The sequence below is a fragment of the Odocoileus virginianus genome, chromosome 14, assembly GCF_023699985.2.
Source record: "Odocoileus virginianus isolate 20LAN1187 ecotype Illinois chromosome 14, Ovbor_1.2, whole genome shotgun sequence".
Classification (NCBI taxonomy): Eukaryota; Metazoa; Chordata; class Mammalia; order Artiodactyla; family Cervidae; genus Odocoileus; species Odocoileus virginianus.
In genome coordinates, this window is record NC_069687.1 from 58,700,878 (window position 1) to 58,719,590 (window position 18,713).

Here is an 18,713-nt window from a genome sequence, read left to right on the forward strand (position 1 = left end):
AGTTTCTCACTATGGTTATAAGTACCCTCTTCTCTCTTTAATAGGGATCACCTTGTGTTTTGTTAAGTCTGGAATCTTAATCTCTATCTTTGCTGAGAATAACTACAGTATATATGCCCATGCCGTGTTGATTAAAACACCTTTGCTCCATCAGAGCTTTGGTCCCTGCGTCTTTCTTTCTCTTCCTCTCTTTCTCTTATCTCTCTATTTCTGGCTGATTCTCTGGAGCGCGGAAGCCGGCTGCGTAACCCAGGGAATATTAGCCTCTTTACTTCTTTCACTCTCTCATCGTCGACTCCGGACCACCAGGTTCCGGTCCATTAAAGGACCAACACATGCATGCATGCTAAGTCACTCTAATCGCGTCCAATTCTTTGAGACCCTATGGACTGTAGTCCACCAGGCTCCTCTGTCCATGGGAACCTCCAGGCAAAATCCTCTCCAGGAGGGCTGCCATGCCCTCCTCCAGGGGATCTTCTTGACTTAGGGATCAAACCCATGTCTCTTATGTCTCCTGCATTGGCAGGTGGGTTCCTTACCAGCAGCGCCACCATAAGCACTCAAAAAGTGAGGCATGATAGAAAAATACAAAGAATCATGAAGTTAAACGTGGGCTGTGGTCCTAGTTCTTCTGTAAAGCAGGTCTTTCCCCTGTCTTTAGCTTCTATTGTACATACTGCTAGGTATTAAATCAGGTGCTATTGTGCCACTGTTCTCGAGGATACAGAATAAACCACTTGATTTCTCAGTATCATCTTCATGATGACAAAATACCATTTGTTTCAAAGACTTCACGAGATTGTTGGACAATCCAACAACATAATACATATGAAAATGCCTCATAAACTGTGAAGCAAATTTAAGGCAACATATCCATCAGCTAGAAGAGCTAAGGCATATAGAAAGGAGGCAAATATATTTTCCAGGTCACCCTGGTAAGAAGAGATGGAGAGGGCTGGGCGGAATGCCCCACTGTATGTTCTGGAAACTTCTTTCTGTTTTGGAAAAAAGGACGAATGCTAAAGGTAATTTTAAATCCCAGGTATTACTTCAAAGACAGAAAACTGATGACTACAAAAAGGACAATCAGGTTCAATTTAAAAGAGTTGAAAGAATGGAAAGGAAATGTGTATTCATAAGTTGTAAGTCCCTGAGTTTAATACAGTGATTCTTGTTTCCACATGAATGCTGATCACAGGAGACCAGATCTTGAGCAAGATCTGATTTATTTCCCCTCAATATTCCAAAACATAAGCAGAAGCCAAGAAAATCAAGTTCAAATAATTTCTTTCTCTTATTATTTGTTGTTAAAGCAGAGATGTTAACATTGGTTTAAAAAACAGTGCCTGCATATAATGTTTTGAATAACAGCTGCTCTGTTAAACAGCTTTTGCATATACTCATAAGAGTTAGCACTGATTTGTAGCTATTGCTAGCCAGCTGGTTTTCTATGTGTTGTCATGGTTCTAAATGAGGTCAAATGCAAGAATTTCTATATTCTTTTTGTAAATGGGTAAACTGAGACAGACAGGCAGACCAGGGAGGAGTCACCCAATAAGTCAGAAGCAAAAAAGAACCTGAAAGAGATATAAACAAACAGTCCCCTACCCGACCAACAAACCAGTATTTTAAAAGAACAAGTTAAAGCTAAAAATATAGTTCAAACAAATGTTTTTGCCAACTGTTCAATATTGAATTCAAAATTACACATGAATAAATAAAATTCATCTCTAATTTATATTCATTTCAGTCAGCTTGGGAAGTGAAATTAGATTGACCTATATAAGATTTCCTGTTCCTCCATAATTATTTATGTACTTTGATATTTCCTATTTTAATAACAAAAGGATAATATTTTCTAATTTCTTGGCATAAACAATAATAATCTTCATCAGAACTTTATTTTAAAAAATTCTCAACATCATTTACTCTGAATTTAGGGGGGAACCCCCAAACTCCTTTTACCCTTCCAACATTCCCTTTAACAACAGAGAGGGGAGAAAACTGCTACTACATAATTTTCCAGTGATGAACTAGTAAGAATTTTAAAATCTGATGTTCACAGAGAAAGGAAGATGAAACATGCAAAAGAGAATTATCTTTTAAAAATTAATTTTAGTTCAATTTAGGAAACGCATGCTTAAAATGGAATGAAAATGGACAAGAGACAATAAGCATTTCAAAAAATAATGTACAGCAAATATTTTTAGGCAGTCAACAACTCCAAGTCTTATGAAAGAGAAGAGAAAGCAGAAAGGTCCTGGGTGCCCAGCATAATCACTGCATCCCGATGCAATGGAAAAGGCTGAGGGTGCTGGTGTGCAGGGACGGGGGATGTAACTCAATGACAGGAATCAAGGTGTCACAAAAGCATAAATGACCACCAGTCCATACCTGTGTTCCTAAGGTAGTGACTACCATAACACAGGCAAGGTTCAGAACCAAGATTGAGGATGAAATGGTGGAAGGGGAAGCCAGAGTGTATCTTTACACAATGGCACAGCCTCCTCTTTCCTTCTTCATTGTCTGTGTAGCCGAGAACACCAGCGTGCTGCACCATCCTTTCCCATCCACGGAGACTGGCAGGGCTCCACGTGACTGCTCTGGAGGGTCTGCCACAATCCCCATCATTCCTTGGTCCCCCACTTATTGCAGATGAAGGTAAGAGCCATTTCAGGTTAGTTCCATGGAGCCACAGGATTTTGGGGGTAAAGAGATCTCAAGAGATCACCGATGCACTTTGTTGTTGTTGTTCAGTTGCTAAGTCCTGTCTGACTCTCTGTGACCTCATGGACTACAGCACGCCAGACTTCCCTGTCCTTCACCATCTCCTGGAGCTTGTTCAAGCTCATGTCCACTGAGTTGATGATGCTATCTAACCATTTCATCCTCTGTCTCCCCCTTCTCCTCCTGCCCTCGATCCTTCCCAGCATCAAGGTCTTTTCCAATGAGTTGGCTTTTTGCATCAGGGGGCCAAAGTATTGGAGCTTCAGCATCAGTTCTTCCAATGAATATTCAGGGTTGAGTCCTTCAGGATTGACTAAAGGACTGGCTTGATTGATCAATTGATCAATCCTTAGGATTGACTGGCTTGATCTCCCTGCTGTCCAAGGGACTCTCAAGACTCTTCTCCAGCACCACAGTTCAAAAGCATCAATTCTTCAGGGCTTAGCCTTCCTTATGGTCTAACTCTCACATCCATACATGACTACTGGAAAAACAGTAACTTTGACTAGATGGACCTTTATCGGCAAAGTGATGTCTCTGCTTTTGAATATACTGTCTAGGTTTGTCACAGCTTTTCTTCCAAGGAGCAAGCATCTTTCAATGTCACGGCTGCAGTCACCATCTGCAGTGATTTTAGAGCCCTAGGAAATAAAATCTGTCACTGTTCCCACTTTTTCCTCATTTATTTGCCATGGAGTGATGGGACCAGATCCCATGATCTTAATTTTTTGAATGTTGAATTTTAAGCCAGCCTTTTCACTTTCATCAAGAGGCTCTTTAGTTCCTCTTCACTTTCTGCCATCCTTTAGGGTGGTATCATCTGTATATCTAGAGTTATTGATATTTCTCCCACCAATCTTGAATCCAGTTTGTGATGCATCCAGCCCAGCATTTCACATGATGTACTCTGCATATAAATTATATTTAACTTATATAGCAGGGTGACAACATACAGTCTTGTCATACTCCTTTCCCAATTTGGAACCAGTCTGTTGTTCCATGTCTGGTTCTAACTGTTGCATTTTGACCTGCATACAGCCTTCTTAGGAGACAGGTAAGGTGGCCTGGTATTCCCATCTCTTGAAGAATTTTCCACAGTTTGTTGTGATCCACACAGTCAAAAGCTTTAGCGTAGTCAATGAACAGAAATATGTTTCTCTGGAATTCCCTTGCTTTTCCTATGATCCAACAGATGTTGGGAATTTGATCCCTGGTTCCCCTGCCTTTCTAAATCTAGTTTGGACATCTGGAAGTTCTTGGCTCATGTACTGCTGAAGTCTAGCTCAAAGGATTTTGAGCATGATCTTGCTAGCAAGTAAAAAGAGCACAACTGTATGGCAGTGTGAGCACTGCACTTACTTCAGAGATAGGGAAACAAAAGCTAGGGAGGCAAAATGACTCCCCTTCACAGGGAGCATGCTACTCTCTCCAGTATAAGATTTTATGCTTATACACTTCACATGCTGTAACAACTGCGATGTAAGTAAAACAAAGTTAGCAAATTGTGCTTAGAACAAAGTCAAGCTAATAGCTGAATTAATATAACCTTAACTAGCTGTGGAAGCTCAGGCAGCTTTATTGCATTAACTAAATTCACTGTCCTTTGCCCAAAGAGACACGAACAAATAAATTTGAGAAACTCATAGGAAAGAAGACCTGGATAGAAGTCTCCTATCTGGCCACCTGATAAGGTCAATCAACTGCGCATCTATTTCTGACTGAAAGAGTGATATACAGATGTCGTTAAGAAATGAAAAAAAAGTAAAAGTGCCTATATTTACTTCCCTTTGGGAACTGTAGATCCATTATATATGGATCTGGGTTTGGTCTCATACCTTTGTAATTTTCTTTCTTTATGAAATGATCCATCAGTAAGTTAAATGTATAGTTATCTGGAAAAATACCATATTGGACCTGCAATGAAAATAAAAATAAAAGTAAAATAAGAGAATAAAAGAAAAAAAAAAAGAACAAATTCATTAAGTTCAGTTTATAATATATGCCTATGTATTATTCAGGAAAAAAACTTGTTCCCATTAGCTTTAAAATATCTGACTATCATTTTACAGCATCTGTGACAGTGAAATAGAAGCTGTGACTCATGCAGTTTGGTAACTGGAACTGTTGGTCAAGGTGAGAACGTTTTGAGTGGGTGTCTGATATAAGACAACTGACGTGAAAAATAAAGCTCAATTCTAACACCTCATTATAACTTAAAAAAACCCAAACCAAACCAAGAATATAAAACACAACCACACTCCACTGGTTCAGTGATTCTTTTAAAAAAGTATGACTATCAACACAAAAATGGAGTCCCAGGAGAAGGCACACATTAATCACACTATGCAGCATTTTCTGGTCCTTAAGAGTGCTTTTCTCCCAACTTTATTAAAATATAGTTCACATGTAACAGTGTGTGATTTTAAGGTGTACGACATGATCATTTAACATACATATATATTGCAAAATGATTACTACAACAAGGCTAGTTAACACATTCATTGCCTCACATAACGACTATCTTTTGGTGGCAGTGGGGATGAGAATATTTAAGATCTACTCTCTTGGCAACTTTCAAGAATATAATACAGCACTCTTAACTACAGTCATCATGCTATACATTAGATCCTCAGAACTTATTCATCTTTGGAAGTTTGTATCCTTTGACCAACATCTCCCCATTTTCACACTCCTTCCCCAGACACTGATATCTATTATTCTACACTGTTTCTGAGTTCTTTTTCAGATTTCACATGTAAGTGAGATCATGAGGTATTTGTCTTTCTTTAACCAACTTATTTTACTTTGCATAATGCTCTTAAGGTTTGTCCACGTCGTCTTACATGGCAGAAGTTTCTTTTGAATGGCGAAATATCCCACTGTACATGTATGTATAGGCTTCCCTGGTAGTTCAGATGGTAAAGAATCTGCCTGCAATGCAGGAGACCCAGGTTCACATCCCCTCCCCACCTTACACACATTTTCTTTATCCATCCACCTGTAAATGGATATTTAGGTTTCCATGGCTTGGCTGTTGTTAATAATGCTTCAATGAACGTGGGGTTGCAAGTATCTCTTTGAGACAGTGATTTCACCCTCCTTTGGATATATACCCAGAAGTGGATTTGCTGGACCACATGGTATTTCTATTTTCAATTTCTTGAGTAATCTCCATACTATTTCCAATACTGGCTGTACCAATTTACATTTCCATCAACAGTGCATAAGGGATCCATTTTTGCCCTATTCTTGCCAGCATCTGTTATCTCTTGTCTCTGAGTTTTTAAAGACCCAAGAAACCTGAGATTTTAGTGCCTTCCTGTGTGATTTTCATACACAATAAAGTCTGACTACTATTCATCTAAACTGGTTACATACTTATTTTAAATTCTTACTTCAGTAGGATTACTCACTCTCATCAACCACACAGGAATATCCAAGGAATTTTTTTTTCCAATTACATCTATCCTCCTTGAGGAATTCTGATAATCCTAAACCCCAGTTGTCAGTCTCTGCTGAACCGAGTCACTATTACTAGCAGACTGTACAGAATGCCTCAAATATGCTGAAATACAAAAAAAAAAGTTCAGAAGCCACTGTTTTAAAAGTTGCGTCCCATGGGCAGTGTTTAAACTTATCAAAGCAGTCATTCGATCTGTGATAATTCCTAAGGCAGGGTAAAAACAAAATATTTTAGAATGATAAATCATTAAAGCTGGAAGGAAGGAAACTTAAATGGTCAGCGATTCTCAATCCTGGCTGCAAAAATCAACATGTAAGCTTTAAAAAGACACTGATGAGGTATGAATGGGCAGAGCACAGAGATCAGTTGGTGGGGGGGAGGGCAGTGAAAGTAGCCTGTAACACGGTAATGGTAGATGTGGGTCATTATACCTGTTCAAAGCCACAGAATAAACCCTAATGTAAACATGGGCTTTGGGTCTTTTATGTTTCAATGTAGGTTCATCACTGTAACAAATGGTTCACTTGGATGGGGAATGCTGATAACGGGGGAGGCATATCCCGGCACATGCAGGAACAGGGAACATATGGAAAATTTCTGTACCTTCTGTTCAATTTTGCTGTGAACCTAAAATTGCTCTAAAAAATAAAATCTATTTCAAAAAAAAAAAACATTTAAAAAACCAGTTAAAAAAAATACCAATGCCTAGGCTCCTGAAAGACCAATTAAATTAGAATCCTGGGGGTGGAGAAAGCATCTATAATTCTTAAAAGCTTCTTACATGACTCTAATGGGCAGCCAAGGTTGGAAATCACTGATTTGGTACATCTCATTTGACTTAGAGCTGAAAAAACTAAGACCCAAAAGAATAAAATTACTATTTGCCTAAAGTGAAAGTGTTAGTTCATCAGTCATGTACGACTCTCTGCGACCCCATGGACTGTAGCTCACCAGGCCCCTGTCTATGGAATTCTCCAGGCAAGAATACTGGAGTGTGTAGCCATTCCCTTCTCCATGGGATCCTTCCCAATTCATGGATTGAACCCAGGTGTCCTGTGTTGCAAGCAGATTCTTTACCATTTGAGACATCAGGGAAGCCCATTTGCCTAAAGTTAAGAACAACTGGTAGAATTCATGGTGTTATAGCTTGGGTCTTCTGACTCCCTGTCTGGTGTGTTTTTCACTAAAAGACAAGTAACAATAAAAATTAAGATAGAAATATTAGATTTATCAGTGAACCTGCTTATCTACTTTATCAAATTATAAGCTTCCTGAGGGAAAGGATAGGATGCTGCCCATTTTTGTGACAATGCCATACCCAGTACAACACCTCACACACAATCTGTCTGCAACGTGTATCAAGTTAAACCAGTAACCAAGCAAGTCAGAGGAACAAAGGCTCCCCAAAACAAATTCAGTGTTTCTTTTTGAGTTAAAAAACAGAAGGTTCAATGACACTACAGATATAATACATTTCCAGAGAAATATTATTAAAGTCTTGTTATGGGTCAAACCAGGATTGCAGCTTGGGATTCACAATAACAACGCTCTAACTTTTGTTTATTTTGCCCTTATTTCATACTACGAGGGGAATGAAGACTCAGCCACTGGGTGATCTGTAACATTCAGAAAGACCTAATTGTAGGGGCTTCAGGAAAGAAGTCAGGGACTCAGGAAGACATGTTCTGAATAAACTAGGAAGTCTGTCTGTTCAAAAATGTGTAAGAGATATGAATGCTCTGAAGACTGTACTCTAGCAAAATGGTCATGTCTTTTACGCTAAACATCACCAAAGGCAACTAGGCAAAACCCCCAAGACAGGGATCAAGAATGAAATGACCACCAACAGAGTTTCTGTGACTGGATTACTAACTAACTTTTTCCTATCACCTCTCCATTTTTAAATCACTATGCTTGGAAAAGCCACAGCTACAGGAATCTTTATTTTTAATGTGCTGATTAATTTATACCAGCTCCATTCTAAAAAGATTATTTGAGGGCAAATAAATTTAAAAGCTATTTCTTACACTATTCTCTGCTGTACTGTAATGGAACATGTAATGGTACAGACACCATCTTGCCTAAACTGAGGAGAATAAGCTGCAAATGCCAGCAAACCACTCACCTTATTTACAAGGGTATATAAGGCTTTGTCTTGGGCACCATATTTCAGACACTGCCTAATCCAGGTGTGGATAGTCCAACCTCTCAGGTACCAGCAGTTGGGGCTGTGTCGAAATCTAAATAAAACAGAAGAGAAAAAACTGATTTTAACTCTTAGATGTCAATGCCAAAACCCATCTTCCATCAGTAGGTCCCCCTCTTAGGAATTTACAGATGATCATAAAAGTCATGAAGGCCAACAGCTAATAAAACTTGAGGATAAAACTCATTAACAGCTGAAATGGGAAAGAGAAGGCAAAAAATATAATAAAAATATTATAAAAATTTTATTACTTATTTATAGTCCCTAATTCAACATCTTGTTTTAATACGAGATTTATGAGAAATGATTTCAGGAATATGCTCTACCAGAAGACAGATGTGGAAGCTCATTGGAGAAGGAAATGGCAACCCACTCTAGTATTCTTGCTGGGAGAATCCCATGGACTGAGGAGCCTGGCGGGCTGTGGTGGATCCGCGGGGTCACAGACAATAGGACACAACTGTGCGACTGAACGACAACAATGGAAGCTCATACTTTAGAGTTCTAAAACAGATGAAGCAAAAAATGAAAACTAGAGTACCACAGCAATTTTAGAGGAAAACCAGCTTTGAGTTACACTGCTATTTCTTGCGGCCCTTAGGAGAGACTGGGACACTCTTCAGTGAATTGAAAGGAAAAAAAAAAAGAAAAAAAATTGAGCAAAATATAGCATTCAGGCCCTTCAGGATACATGATCATGCTGACTTTCTCACAGCTCCATTCCAGCACTTCAGTCTATCTCCTTGTGCTTCCTGCTGCTCCCCACATGGTTTTTAAAGACCTAAGTTATCCAAGCTGAGGTGTATATAGTACCAGTATTCCCACAAAGGAATGGAACTTGGAAGTGAATCCAAATGCTAGTCTTGCCACGAGTGGGCACACATTAGTTGGAGCAGCTTTTGCTTGCTCCTGGGGTCTGTGTGCCACAGGCTGAGTGAGAGGGGAGACAGGCGTGAGGAGGCCACAAAAGGGCTGTGCAGTCCTCTGTCTGCTTATCTGTTTTGACCCAGATGGTTCCTCAAACATCATCTCATATCAGTTCAAGTCTGCACCTTTTCTCTGAACCTTCAGGAAGTGGAAGCTGGTCAATCTCTGGACCCCACAAAATTAAAAAAGTCAATTTGTCTTCTTACTGTAAAAACAAAAGGCAAGACAAAAACTTAAAGTGAAAGAATTTTGTGCATATTTGAAAGTTGGGGCTACAGGCTAATACTGGGGGTTTTCAGAGGCCAGTTATTCAATCTGGCCACCTGCTATTTCCTGCCATCTGGTATTGGGATAGTTTCCTGCTGACTAGGTTTTCTGCCAAAGTAAAAGCTGAGAGAAAGAGAGCAAGTGAGAAGTAGTACTTTATTTAGGCTGTTTATTAGTGATCTGTTGAGAGATTTGACAAAAATGAGATTTGAAGATATTTTTTAGATTGAGTCATGCAGCCCTGTCTAGTCTTTGAATGCTTTATATTTGGCTGGAAAAAGTTTTTCTCACTTTATCTTTCCTTACAGAATTAACCCCTTTAAAAGCAGAAAGATAGAAATATGTCAAATTATGTTTAAGATGAGAGTGAACTGGCCACAGAAAAGCCATTGTATAAGCGCCCTAGATAAGGTCTAATGAGATCTTCTGCATAGAAATGAAAACATATCTTTTAGTATTTCATGCTTTCCTTCACATTTTAAAAACAGTAGATGAGCTAATTGAGCTTCCTTCCTTGTTACTCTGAAAAACCTGAGATTTTAAGTGTAACAAACAGTTAAAAGCTAATTTTATTATTATTATAATTTTTAAAGTCAAGTGAAATACCAGTTGTATTGCCTAAAGATGGTGATGCTTCCTTGATAGCCTGAAGGCTTCCTGGACAGCAACCAGGGGGGTAGGGGGGTGACTGCCTTGTTCAACATGGATTCCTCGGTGACTGACACAATTTGTGGCCCATGATAGGTTTTTAACAAATAATAAGAGAGCTTTAATCAACACTGATCATTATGCTAACTTCCATGGTATACTGCAAAATTATAAATTCCCTGTTTGGGCATTTATAATCTCATTACAAAAATAACACCTTAGGAAGCATCACTACGAACAAAGATAGTGAAGGTGATGGAATCCCAGTAGAGCTATTTCAAATCCTCAAAGATGATGCTGTCAAAGTGCTGCACTCAATATGCCAGCAAATTTGGAAAACTTAGCAGTGGCCACAGGACTGGAAAAGGTCAGTTTTCAATCCAATCCCAAAGAAAGGCAACGACAAAGAATGTTCAAACTACTGCACAACTGCACTCATTTCACACACTAGCAAAGAAATGCTCAAAATTCTCCAAGCTAGGCATCAACGGTACATGAACTGAAAACTTCCAGATGTTGAAGCTGGATTTAGAAAAGGCAGAGGAACCAGAGATCAAATTGCCAACATCCACTGGATCATAGAAAAAGCAGGAGAATTCCAGAAAAACATCTACTTCTGCTTTATTGACTACACTAAAGCCTTTGACTGTGTGGATCACAACAAACTGTGGAAAATTCTTGTGGAAAGAGATGGGAATACCAGACCACCAAAGAAGGCAATGGCACCCCACTCCAGTACTCTAGCCTGGAAAATCCCATAGATGGAGGAGCCTGGTAGGCTGCAGTCCATGGGGTCACAGAGTCAGACATGACTGAAGCGACTTAGCAGCAGCAGCATACCAGACCACCTTACTCACCTTGTAGAAAACCTGTATGCAGGTCAAGAAGCAAGTTAGAACTGGGCATGGAACAACAGACTGGTTCCAAATTGGGAAAGGAGTACCTCAAGGCTGTATATTGTCACCCTGTTTATTTAACTACTTAACTTATATGCAGAGTACATCACGCAAAATGAAGGCTGGATGAAGCACAAGCTGGAATCAAGACTGTCGGGAGAAATATCAAAGATATGCAGATGACACCACCCTTAAGGCAGAATCGAAGAGGAACTAAAGAGCCTCTTGATGGTGGAAGAAGAGAGTGAAAAAGCTCGCTTAAAACTCAACATTCAGAAAAAACTAAGATCATGGCATCCGGTCCCATCACTTCATGGCAAATAGATGGGGAAACAGTGGAAACAGTGACAGACTTTATTTTCTTGGGCTCCACAATCACCATAAACGCTTGCTCCTTGGAAGAAAAGCTATGACAAAACTAAAGAGTGTACTGAAAAGCAGAGACATCACTTTGCCAACAAAGGTGTGTCTAGTCAAAGCTATGGTTTTTCCAGCAGTTATGTATGGATGTGAGTTGGACCATAAAGAAGGCTATGCCCTGAAGAATGGATGCTTTTGAACTGTGGTGCTGGAGAAGAGTCTTGAGAGTCCCTTGGACAGCAAGGAGATCAAGCCAGTCAATCCTAAAGACTCAACCCTGAATATTCACTGGAAGGACTAATGCTGAAGCTCCAATACTTCGAAGTATGCAAAGAGCTGACTCATTAGAAAAGGCCCCAATGCTGGGAAAGATAGAAGGCAGGAGGAGAAGGAGAGGACAGAGGATGAGATGGTTAGATGGCATCACCGACTCAATGGACATGAGTTTGAGCAAACTCCAGGAGATGGTGAAGGACAGGGAAGCCTGGTGTGCTACAGTTCATGGTGTCATAAAGAATCGGACTGAGTGACTGAACAACAGCAACAAAAATAACACACTGGGTTGGCAGAAGAAAGCTTGTTCAGGGTTTTCTGTGCCATCTTCCAGATTAATCCAAGTGACTTTTTACCCCATATAAACTAGTAACAATAATACAAGGGGCGGGGACATGAATGCTAAAGATAGAAAGCGTGCTGCTAGATGCTACAGATGCTTTTGATCATAGTGGTTGCTAGGTTTAGTCTATTTCTCCTTCAAAAACAAAAAGTTGTCAATTACCTCCTTTACCCAAAACTATTTAAATCTCATTTAAATCTAATCTGCTTTAGGATGTCTCCAGTGACCACTAAAGTTATTTCGTTTCTTTCTGATGGACTTTAAAATAAAGAGCACCATGACCATACCAACCAAACACCTTTTTCTCTTATTCACGATCAGCAGATCATTTTCAGGCTTTGAAAGAGTACCCGAGATTGACAGGATCTAGCTACAGACCTTCAAAGCTTAGATGAAAATTTGTGTACAGCCTTTCACTAACCTTCTGAGGCTAACTTTAATAGAGAAACAGAGAAGTCTTTTCTTCTCAAATCTTTTGTCACACTTTACTTCTTAGAAGCCTAAGGGGAAAGTTACTCAAGTCCTCACATAACTAATATAATCATCTCCCTTTGGAAGATGTGTCAACAGGCTCACATGGGTCTTCACTAGGTTAACTCCCTTTCCCATCCTGGAGCAGGGCTACTTGGTGTGATCTCTGCTCTGTGAGACCGAATAATCCAGACACACAGCCGTGACCAGGGCATTTTCAACTATGTGACAACATGAAATCAATTTAGAAGTAAGAGGCAAACACTCACACACATATTATGACATACGCTGCTCAAAATGCAATTCCTACATTTCCTAGCCAGGCAACAAGTAAACTCCTTTTTAAGTCCTCATCAGCATTACAAAAAACAAAAAAAACCAAAAACCATCTAGAATATAAACCACACAGAACACTGAGATGGGTCCAACTTTGGATGGTGAGTTTAAGAATTCTCCGTCAGCGACTCTTTAAGCGGTTCAGACAGAAACACTCAGGCTCTTTTCAGACTCGCCAGCGGTAATACGATAGCCAGGTAAGTCTCTGGAATGGGTACTCGCCTGGAACGACTCTGCGAACTGCTGGGCCAGCAGGCTCCTTTCAGCCAAGGGAAAGGCAAAGAGACACAAACACAACTCACACATTGATTTCCAAACTGCCTGCAAACAGACTGGCTTTTGTCCTTGCCTGGTGGGACCACCAGCCTGGCAGATTACAGGCAGCCACTGTAGGAGTCCCCTCTGTGCCCCATGCCATCAGCTGTTTGCTCACCTCAACAGAAGCTTTATTATTGTCCACGCCAGCAGGCTGCCAAGCTAGGCAAACCGTGTGAGTGTGGAAAAGATAAACAGATGCAACCCAAATAACTCCAACAAGGCTTGTGCTCACAAATACAAGAGACCTTCTGAGCTTCCCAGTTATAAAACAGAAGCAAACTCGACGGTTCTATGGATATGAGTATTTTCTTGGAAGCAAGAAGGGACACAAGAAGGAGAAGAAGAGGATGAAGCATGTTCTCAAGCTCTGGCTCTGTTAGTTCCCAATGCTGGTATGCCATGGCTAAAGAGACATCTGTCCACACTGCTAAGTGGGGTTTCCAGATGAAGCCAGGACTTGCCCAGGCCAGTCAAACAGCAGGTACTGAGAAGCTTCCTGTCCCCCAAAATCAAGCAACATTCTGGACTTTTTGGGGCATCTGTCATCACTACATCACATTCAAGACTGATGTCACCAGGAAGGAAGAAGAGCAGAGTCACACAGCATGCATGACATGGGGCAAAAGTCTTTGATACCCTTTGAGGTACCTTAGAAGGGGAGAGCGGTTCTAGAAGTGAAGTTGAGAGTGAAGACAGACACACCAGACACTTACTATGATTTACACAGGAGGGACTTCATTTTGTGTAGAAGTCAGACAGGATTTCCTATTTGTAACCAATTTCATTAAAAAAAAAAATGCGATACAGACTTTCTTCTATGGGTTCAACTGAAGGTTACTGTTGTAGGCCAAAGTGGTGATGTGCCTCAGCTCTTTCAGTATCACAGATAAAAGCACTCCTGGCTGAGCAGGACTAATGCACAGATGCCAGAGCCTGGAGCGCAGCAGCCCCACCATTCAGCTGCAGTGCCGGCTCTTCCATATGAACGAGCAAGCTTTCCACAACATTTATCTGATTATGAGAGCCACCATCCTTAAACATACATATGCACCTTTCCCTCCTCCCGAGTGATTTCTGTATTCTGTGGCAACAGGCTTTACAGATGGAAACCTCAGCCCCTGAGCTGGGCAGACATGGAGATGGGAGGGGGGTGCTGGTGAAAAAGGGCAGGAAGGAAACACAGTTGGTTCCAGAGCTTGCAGTGCGGATTGGAAATCTTATCAATGAAGCAAAGTGTGTAACTTGAAAGGTTTTGAGTCCTTCCCTGAACTAGAACCAAAGAGCAAGAGAGTGTCCTATGACTATTCAAACCAGAATCTGATTCAATCATGGCCACCCACTTTCTAATTCTACTAGGATAATTACTTTCTTTTGCATCCTGATGGAAATCCTGCTATCATCAATTAGTTGCCTTCAACTACCACAAATAAAACCAAGTTTTGATGCAACAGTTTTCTAATGACTATATCTTTGTCAAATGTTTGCAAGGCTAATAGAGGAGTCTAATGTACGAATTGATAATAGAGACATCCGTATTCTAGGGTAAAACTACTTTCTTGCTTGAGATCCAAGATTCCTACTTTTATAGGGGAACGTCAAGCAATCTTAACTTTCAAAAAATGTCCTGATTGTGCATGAAGTGATGCATCAAGAACAAGAACCTCCTCCAAAACATTCCCCTGGCAAATGTTCAATCAGTTGGGACTTGTACATTTTCAATGACTTTATTATATACCTCTAAGGCAGATAAAAATGCTTTTAAAAAAAATTTTAACACTGTTTTCAAGAAACAGGTTTATACAGCTATAACATACAAACAGTAAAATTCACACTTTTCAGTGAATATGTGACTTTTGACAAATGCATCCAGTTGCATAACCACCACCATGGTCACACTGTAAGAACAGTTTTATTACCCCCAAAAATTCCTAATGCCTCGCTTAGAGTCAGCCTCTTTGGGGTTTGCTGGTTAATTGAGGCAAATTTTATATAGATACTTCCTCAAGAGTAATTAATTTCTGACCCTAGAGTTACTAATTTTAAGAGGAAGAGCAATCCCTGTTAGTGTAATTTACATTCTGCCAATTTAAAAACAGAATTTGAAAAAATTAAAACTCAGTTAACAAGTAGTTTTGTCTGGGTCCTATACACAACCATGAGACATCTGATTTGCTATTCTAAAAAGTGAGTGGATTTTTGGTAGAGAGTAACACAAGCATAGAATTTTACAAATGTGGAGTGATAAATAAATGCAGCACAATAACACTTTTTAAAAGTGAAGATGGATAACAGAGGGACTTGTTAGACATGAAAGTCAAAGTCTAAATTTGTCAGACCCAGAGCTTAAAAACAAGGTCACCTGTATTTCACTCGATAATAATGAAATAACACTTCACATTGAGAAACTACTCAAGGAGAAACACTCTATTTTCCACTTCCATGCAAGGACAAATAGGACCTATATCCCCAAATTATTCTGTCTTCTCTCTGATCTGGCTGTTGTTTAGCCAGACTGATATCACTCAATATAAAAGACCTATTTTTCATTCACCAAGTAAATATTTAGCAAGTAGCTACACTGTACCAGATGATTTGTATTTTATCCCTGCTGTCCACCCAGTTTCCTCTAGTTTCAAACCATCTTAAAGATGACATCTCTTCTTTTCTGATGTGCTTAGTCACTCAGTCTGACTTTTTGCAACCCCAATGGACTGCAGCCTGCCAGGCTCATCTGTCCATGGGGATTATCCAGGCAAGAATACTAGAGTGGGTTGCCATGTTCTCCCCTCCAGGGGATCTTCCCAGCCCAGGGATTGAACCCGGGTCTCCCACACTGCAGGCAGATTCTTCACCGACTGGGCCACCAGGGAAGCCCTTTCAGATATAGAAAGAGAAAACCTATAGCCTGACTATGCTTTGCTGCTCTCTCTCCCACGGTTTACAGAGCACAGGAGCCAGTCAGATGAAGCCGACTGCTCTTTGTCTGAAGCCTACTGTTTTTATCAGTCTCCAAAAGGTGATGAATATGGATAACAGGTAAGGATTATTTGCAGGGAGAAATGGAAAAGAAAAAAGTATTCACAGTGATCGTTGTGTGCCCTCCTGCCGATGGTCCTAAAAGCATTCAATGTCCATCTCTGTGGCCAACAACTGACTTATCAGTGAAACTGCATCCAGAAGTGCCTGGTGGGGTTTCTCCAGTCACTTGCAGGCTGGACACATAGATTAGCTTCATGCCTGAGACGGTGGAGTGCAAGGTGAAGCTAACGGCAGAGGGCCTTTTTCTCAGAACAGCAGGAAGCTGAGAAAAACTGGATTTTGGATCCAGTCCTATTTACGAAAACACATAGAGTTGTGGGAACTGGTTTGAGCTGGATAGAGATAAGGCAAGTATTTTTGGTTTTCAGTAGGAAATCTATGAGCCAGTTTTAAAAAGATGTCAACATTTCCTGATGTCTTCTAAAGTTCTGGCTAGGAACTTCAGACATAACTTCTGCAAAATCATGAATAATACGATCACTAAAGACAGGAAACACCTAAATCAAATCCCTTATGACTATACAGTGGAAGTGAGAAATAGATTTAAGGGACTAGATCTGAGAGACAGAGTGCCTGATGAACTATGGATGGAGGTTCGTGACATTGTACAGGAGACAATGATTCCATTGGATCATTGGATCATTGGATCCATTCCATTGGATTCCATAGGAATCAAAGACCACCCTCAAGAAAAAGAAAAGTAAAAAAGCAAAATGGCTGTCTGAGGAGGCCTTACAAATAGCTGTGAAAAGAAGAGAAGCAAAAGGCAAAGGAGAAAAGGAAAGATATTCCCATTTGAATGCAGAGTTCCAAAGAATAGCAAGGAGAGATAAGAAAGCCTTCCTCAGTGATCAGTGCAAAGAAACAGAGGAAAACAGTAGAATGGGAAAGACTAGAGATCTCTTCAAGAAAATTAGAGATACCAAGGGAACATTTCATGCAAAGATGGGCTCAATAAAGCACAAAAATGGTAGGGATCTGACAGAAGTAGAAGATATTAAGAAGAGGCGGCAAGAATACACAGAAGAACTGTACAAAAAAGATCTTCACGACCCAGATACATCATGATGGTGTGATCACTCACCTAGAGCCAGACATCCAATGCCAAGTCAAGCGGGCCTTAGGAAGCATCACTACAAACAAAGCTAGTGGAGGTGATGGAATTCCAGTGGAGCTATTTCAAATCCTCAAAGATGATGCTGTGAAAGTGCTGCACTCAATATGCCAGCAAATTTGGAAAACTCAGCAGTGGCCACGGGACTGGAAAAGGTCAGTTTTCACTCCAATCCCAAAGAAAGGTAATGCCAAAGAATGCTCAAACTACTGCACAATTGCACTCATCTCACACACTAGTAAAGTAATGCTTAAAGTTCTCCAAGCCAGGCTTCAGCAATATGTGAACTGTGAACTTCCAGATGTTCAAACTGGTTTTAGAAAAGGCAGAGGAACCACAGACCAAATTGCCAACATCTGCTGGATCATCGAAAAAGCAAGAGAGTTCCAAAGAAACATCTATTTCTGCTTTATTGATGACACCAAAGCCTTTGACTGTGTGGACCACAATTAACTGTGGAAAATTCTGAAAGAGATAGGAATGCCAGACCACCTGACTTGCCTCTTGAGAAACCTGTATGCAGGTCAGGAAGCAACAGTTAGAACTGGACATGGAACAACAGACTGGTTCCAAACAGAAGAGGAGTACATCAAGGCTGTATATTGCCACCCTGCTTACGTAACTTAAAGGCAGAGTATATCATGAGAAACGCTGGGCTGAAGGAAGCACAAGCTGGAATCAAGATTGCTGGGAGTAATATCAATAACCTCAGATATGCAGATGACACCACCCTTATGGCAGAAAGTGAAGAAGAACTAAAGAGGCAATTGATGAAAGTGAAAGAGGAGAATGGAGAAGTTGGCTTAAAGCTCAACATTCAGAAAACTAAGATCATGGCATCCGGTCCCATCACTTCATGGCAAATAGATGGAGAAACAATGGAAACAGTGGCTGACTTTATTTTTCTGGGCTCCAAAATCACTGCAGCTGGTGATTGCAGCCATGAAATTAAAAGACGCTCACTCCTGGGAAGGAAACTTATGACCAACCTAGATAACATATTAAAAAGCAGAGACATTACTTTGTCAACAAAGGTCCGTCTAGTCAAGGCTATGGTTTTTCCAGCAGTCATGTATGGATGTGAGAGTTGGACTATAAACAAAGCTGAGCACCGAAGTATTGATGCTTTTGAACTGTGGTGTTGGAGAAGACTCTTGAGAGTCCCATGGACTGCAAGGAGATCCAACCAGTCCATCCTAAAGGAGATCAGTCCTGGGTGTTCATTGGTAGGACTGATGTTGAAGCTGAAACTCCAATACTTTGGCCACCTGATGCGAAGAGCTGACTCATTCGAAAAGACCGTGATGCTGGGAAAGATTGAGGGC

General features: G+C 40.4%; 1 protein-coding gene across 3 annotated transcripts in view; it reads right to left on the minus strand.

Annotated features, from left to right (window-relative positions):
* The window catches only part of MRPS27 (mitochondrial ribosomal protein S27), a 99,961-nt gene that overhangs the window by 11,146 nt on the left and 70,102 nt on the right, over positions 1-18,713 (minus strand). For all 3 annotated transcript variants that reach the window (XM_070476797.1, XM_020915660.2, XM_070476798.1), the window contains 2 exons: positions 8,316-8,430; positions 4,563-4,641 (listed from right to left, as the gene is read on the minus strand). In XM_070476797.1, coding sequence (XP_070332898.1) covers positions 4,563-4,641; positions 8,316-8,430 — 194 coding nt within the window. The remainder of the gene's footprint in view (positions 1-4,562; positions 4,642-8,315; positions 8,431-18,713) is intronic.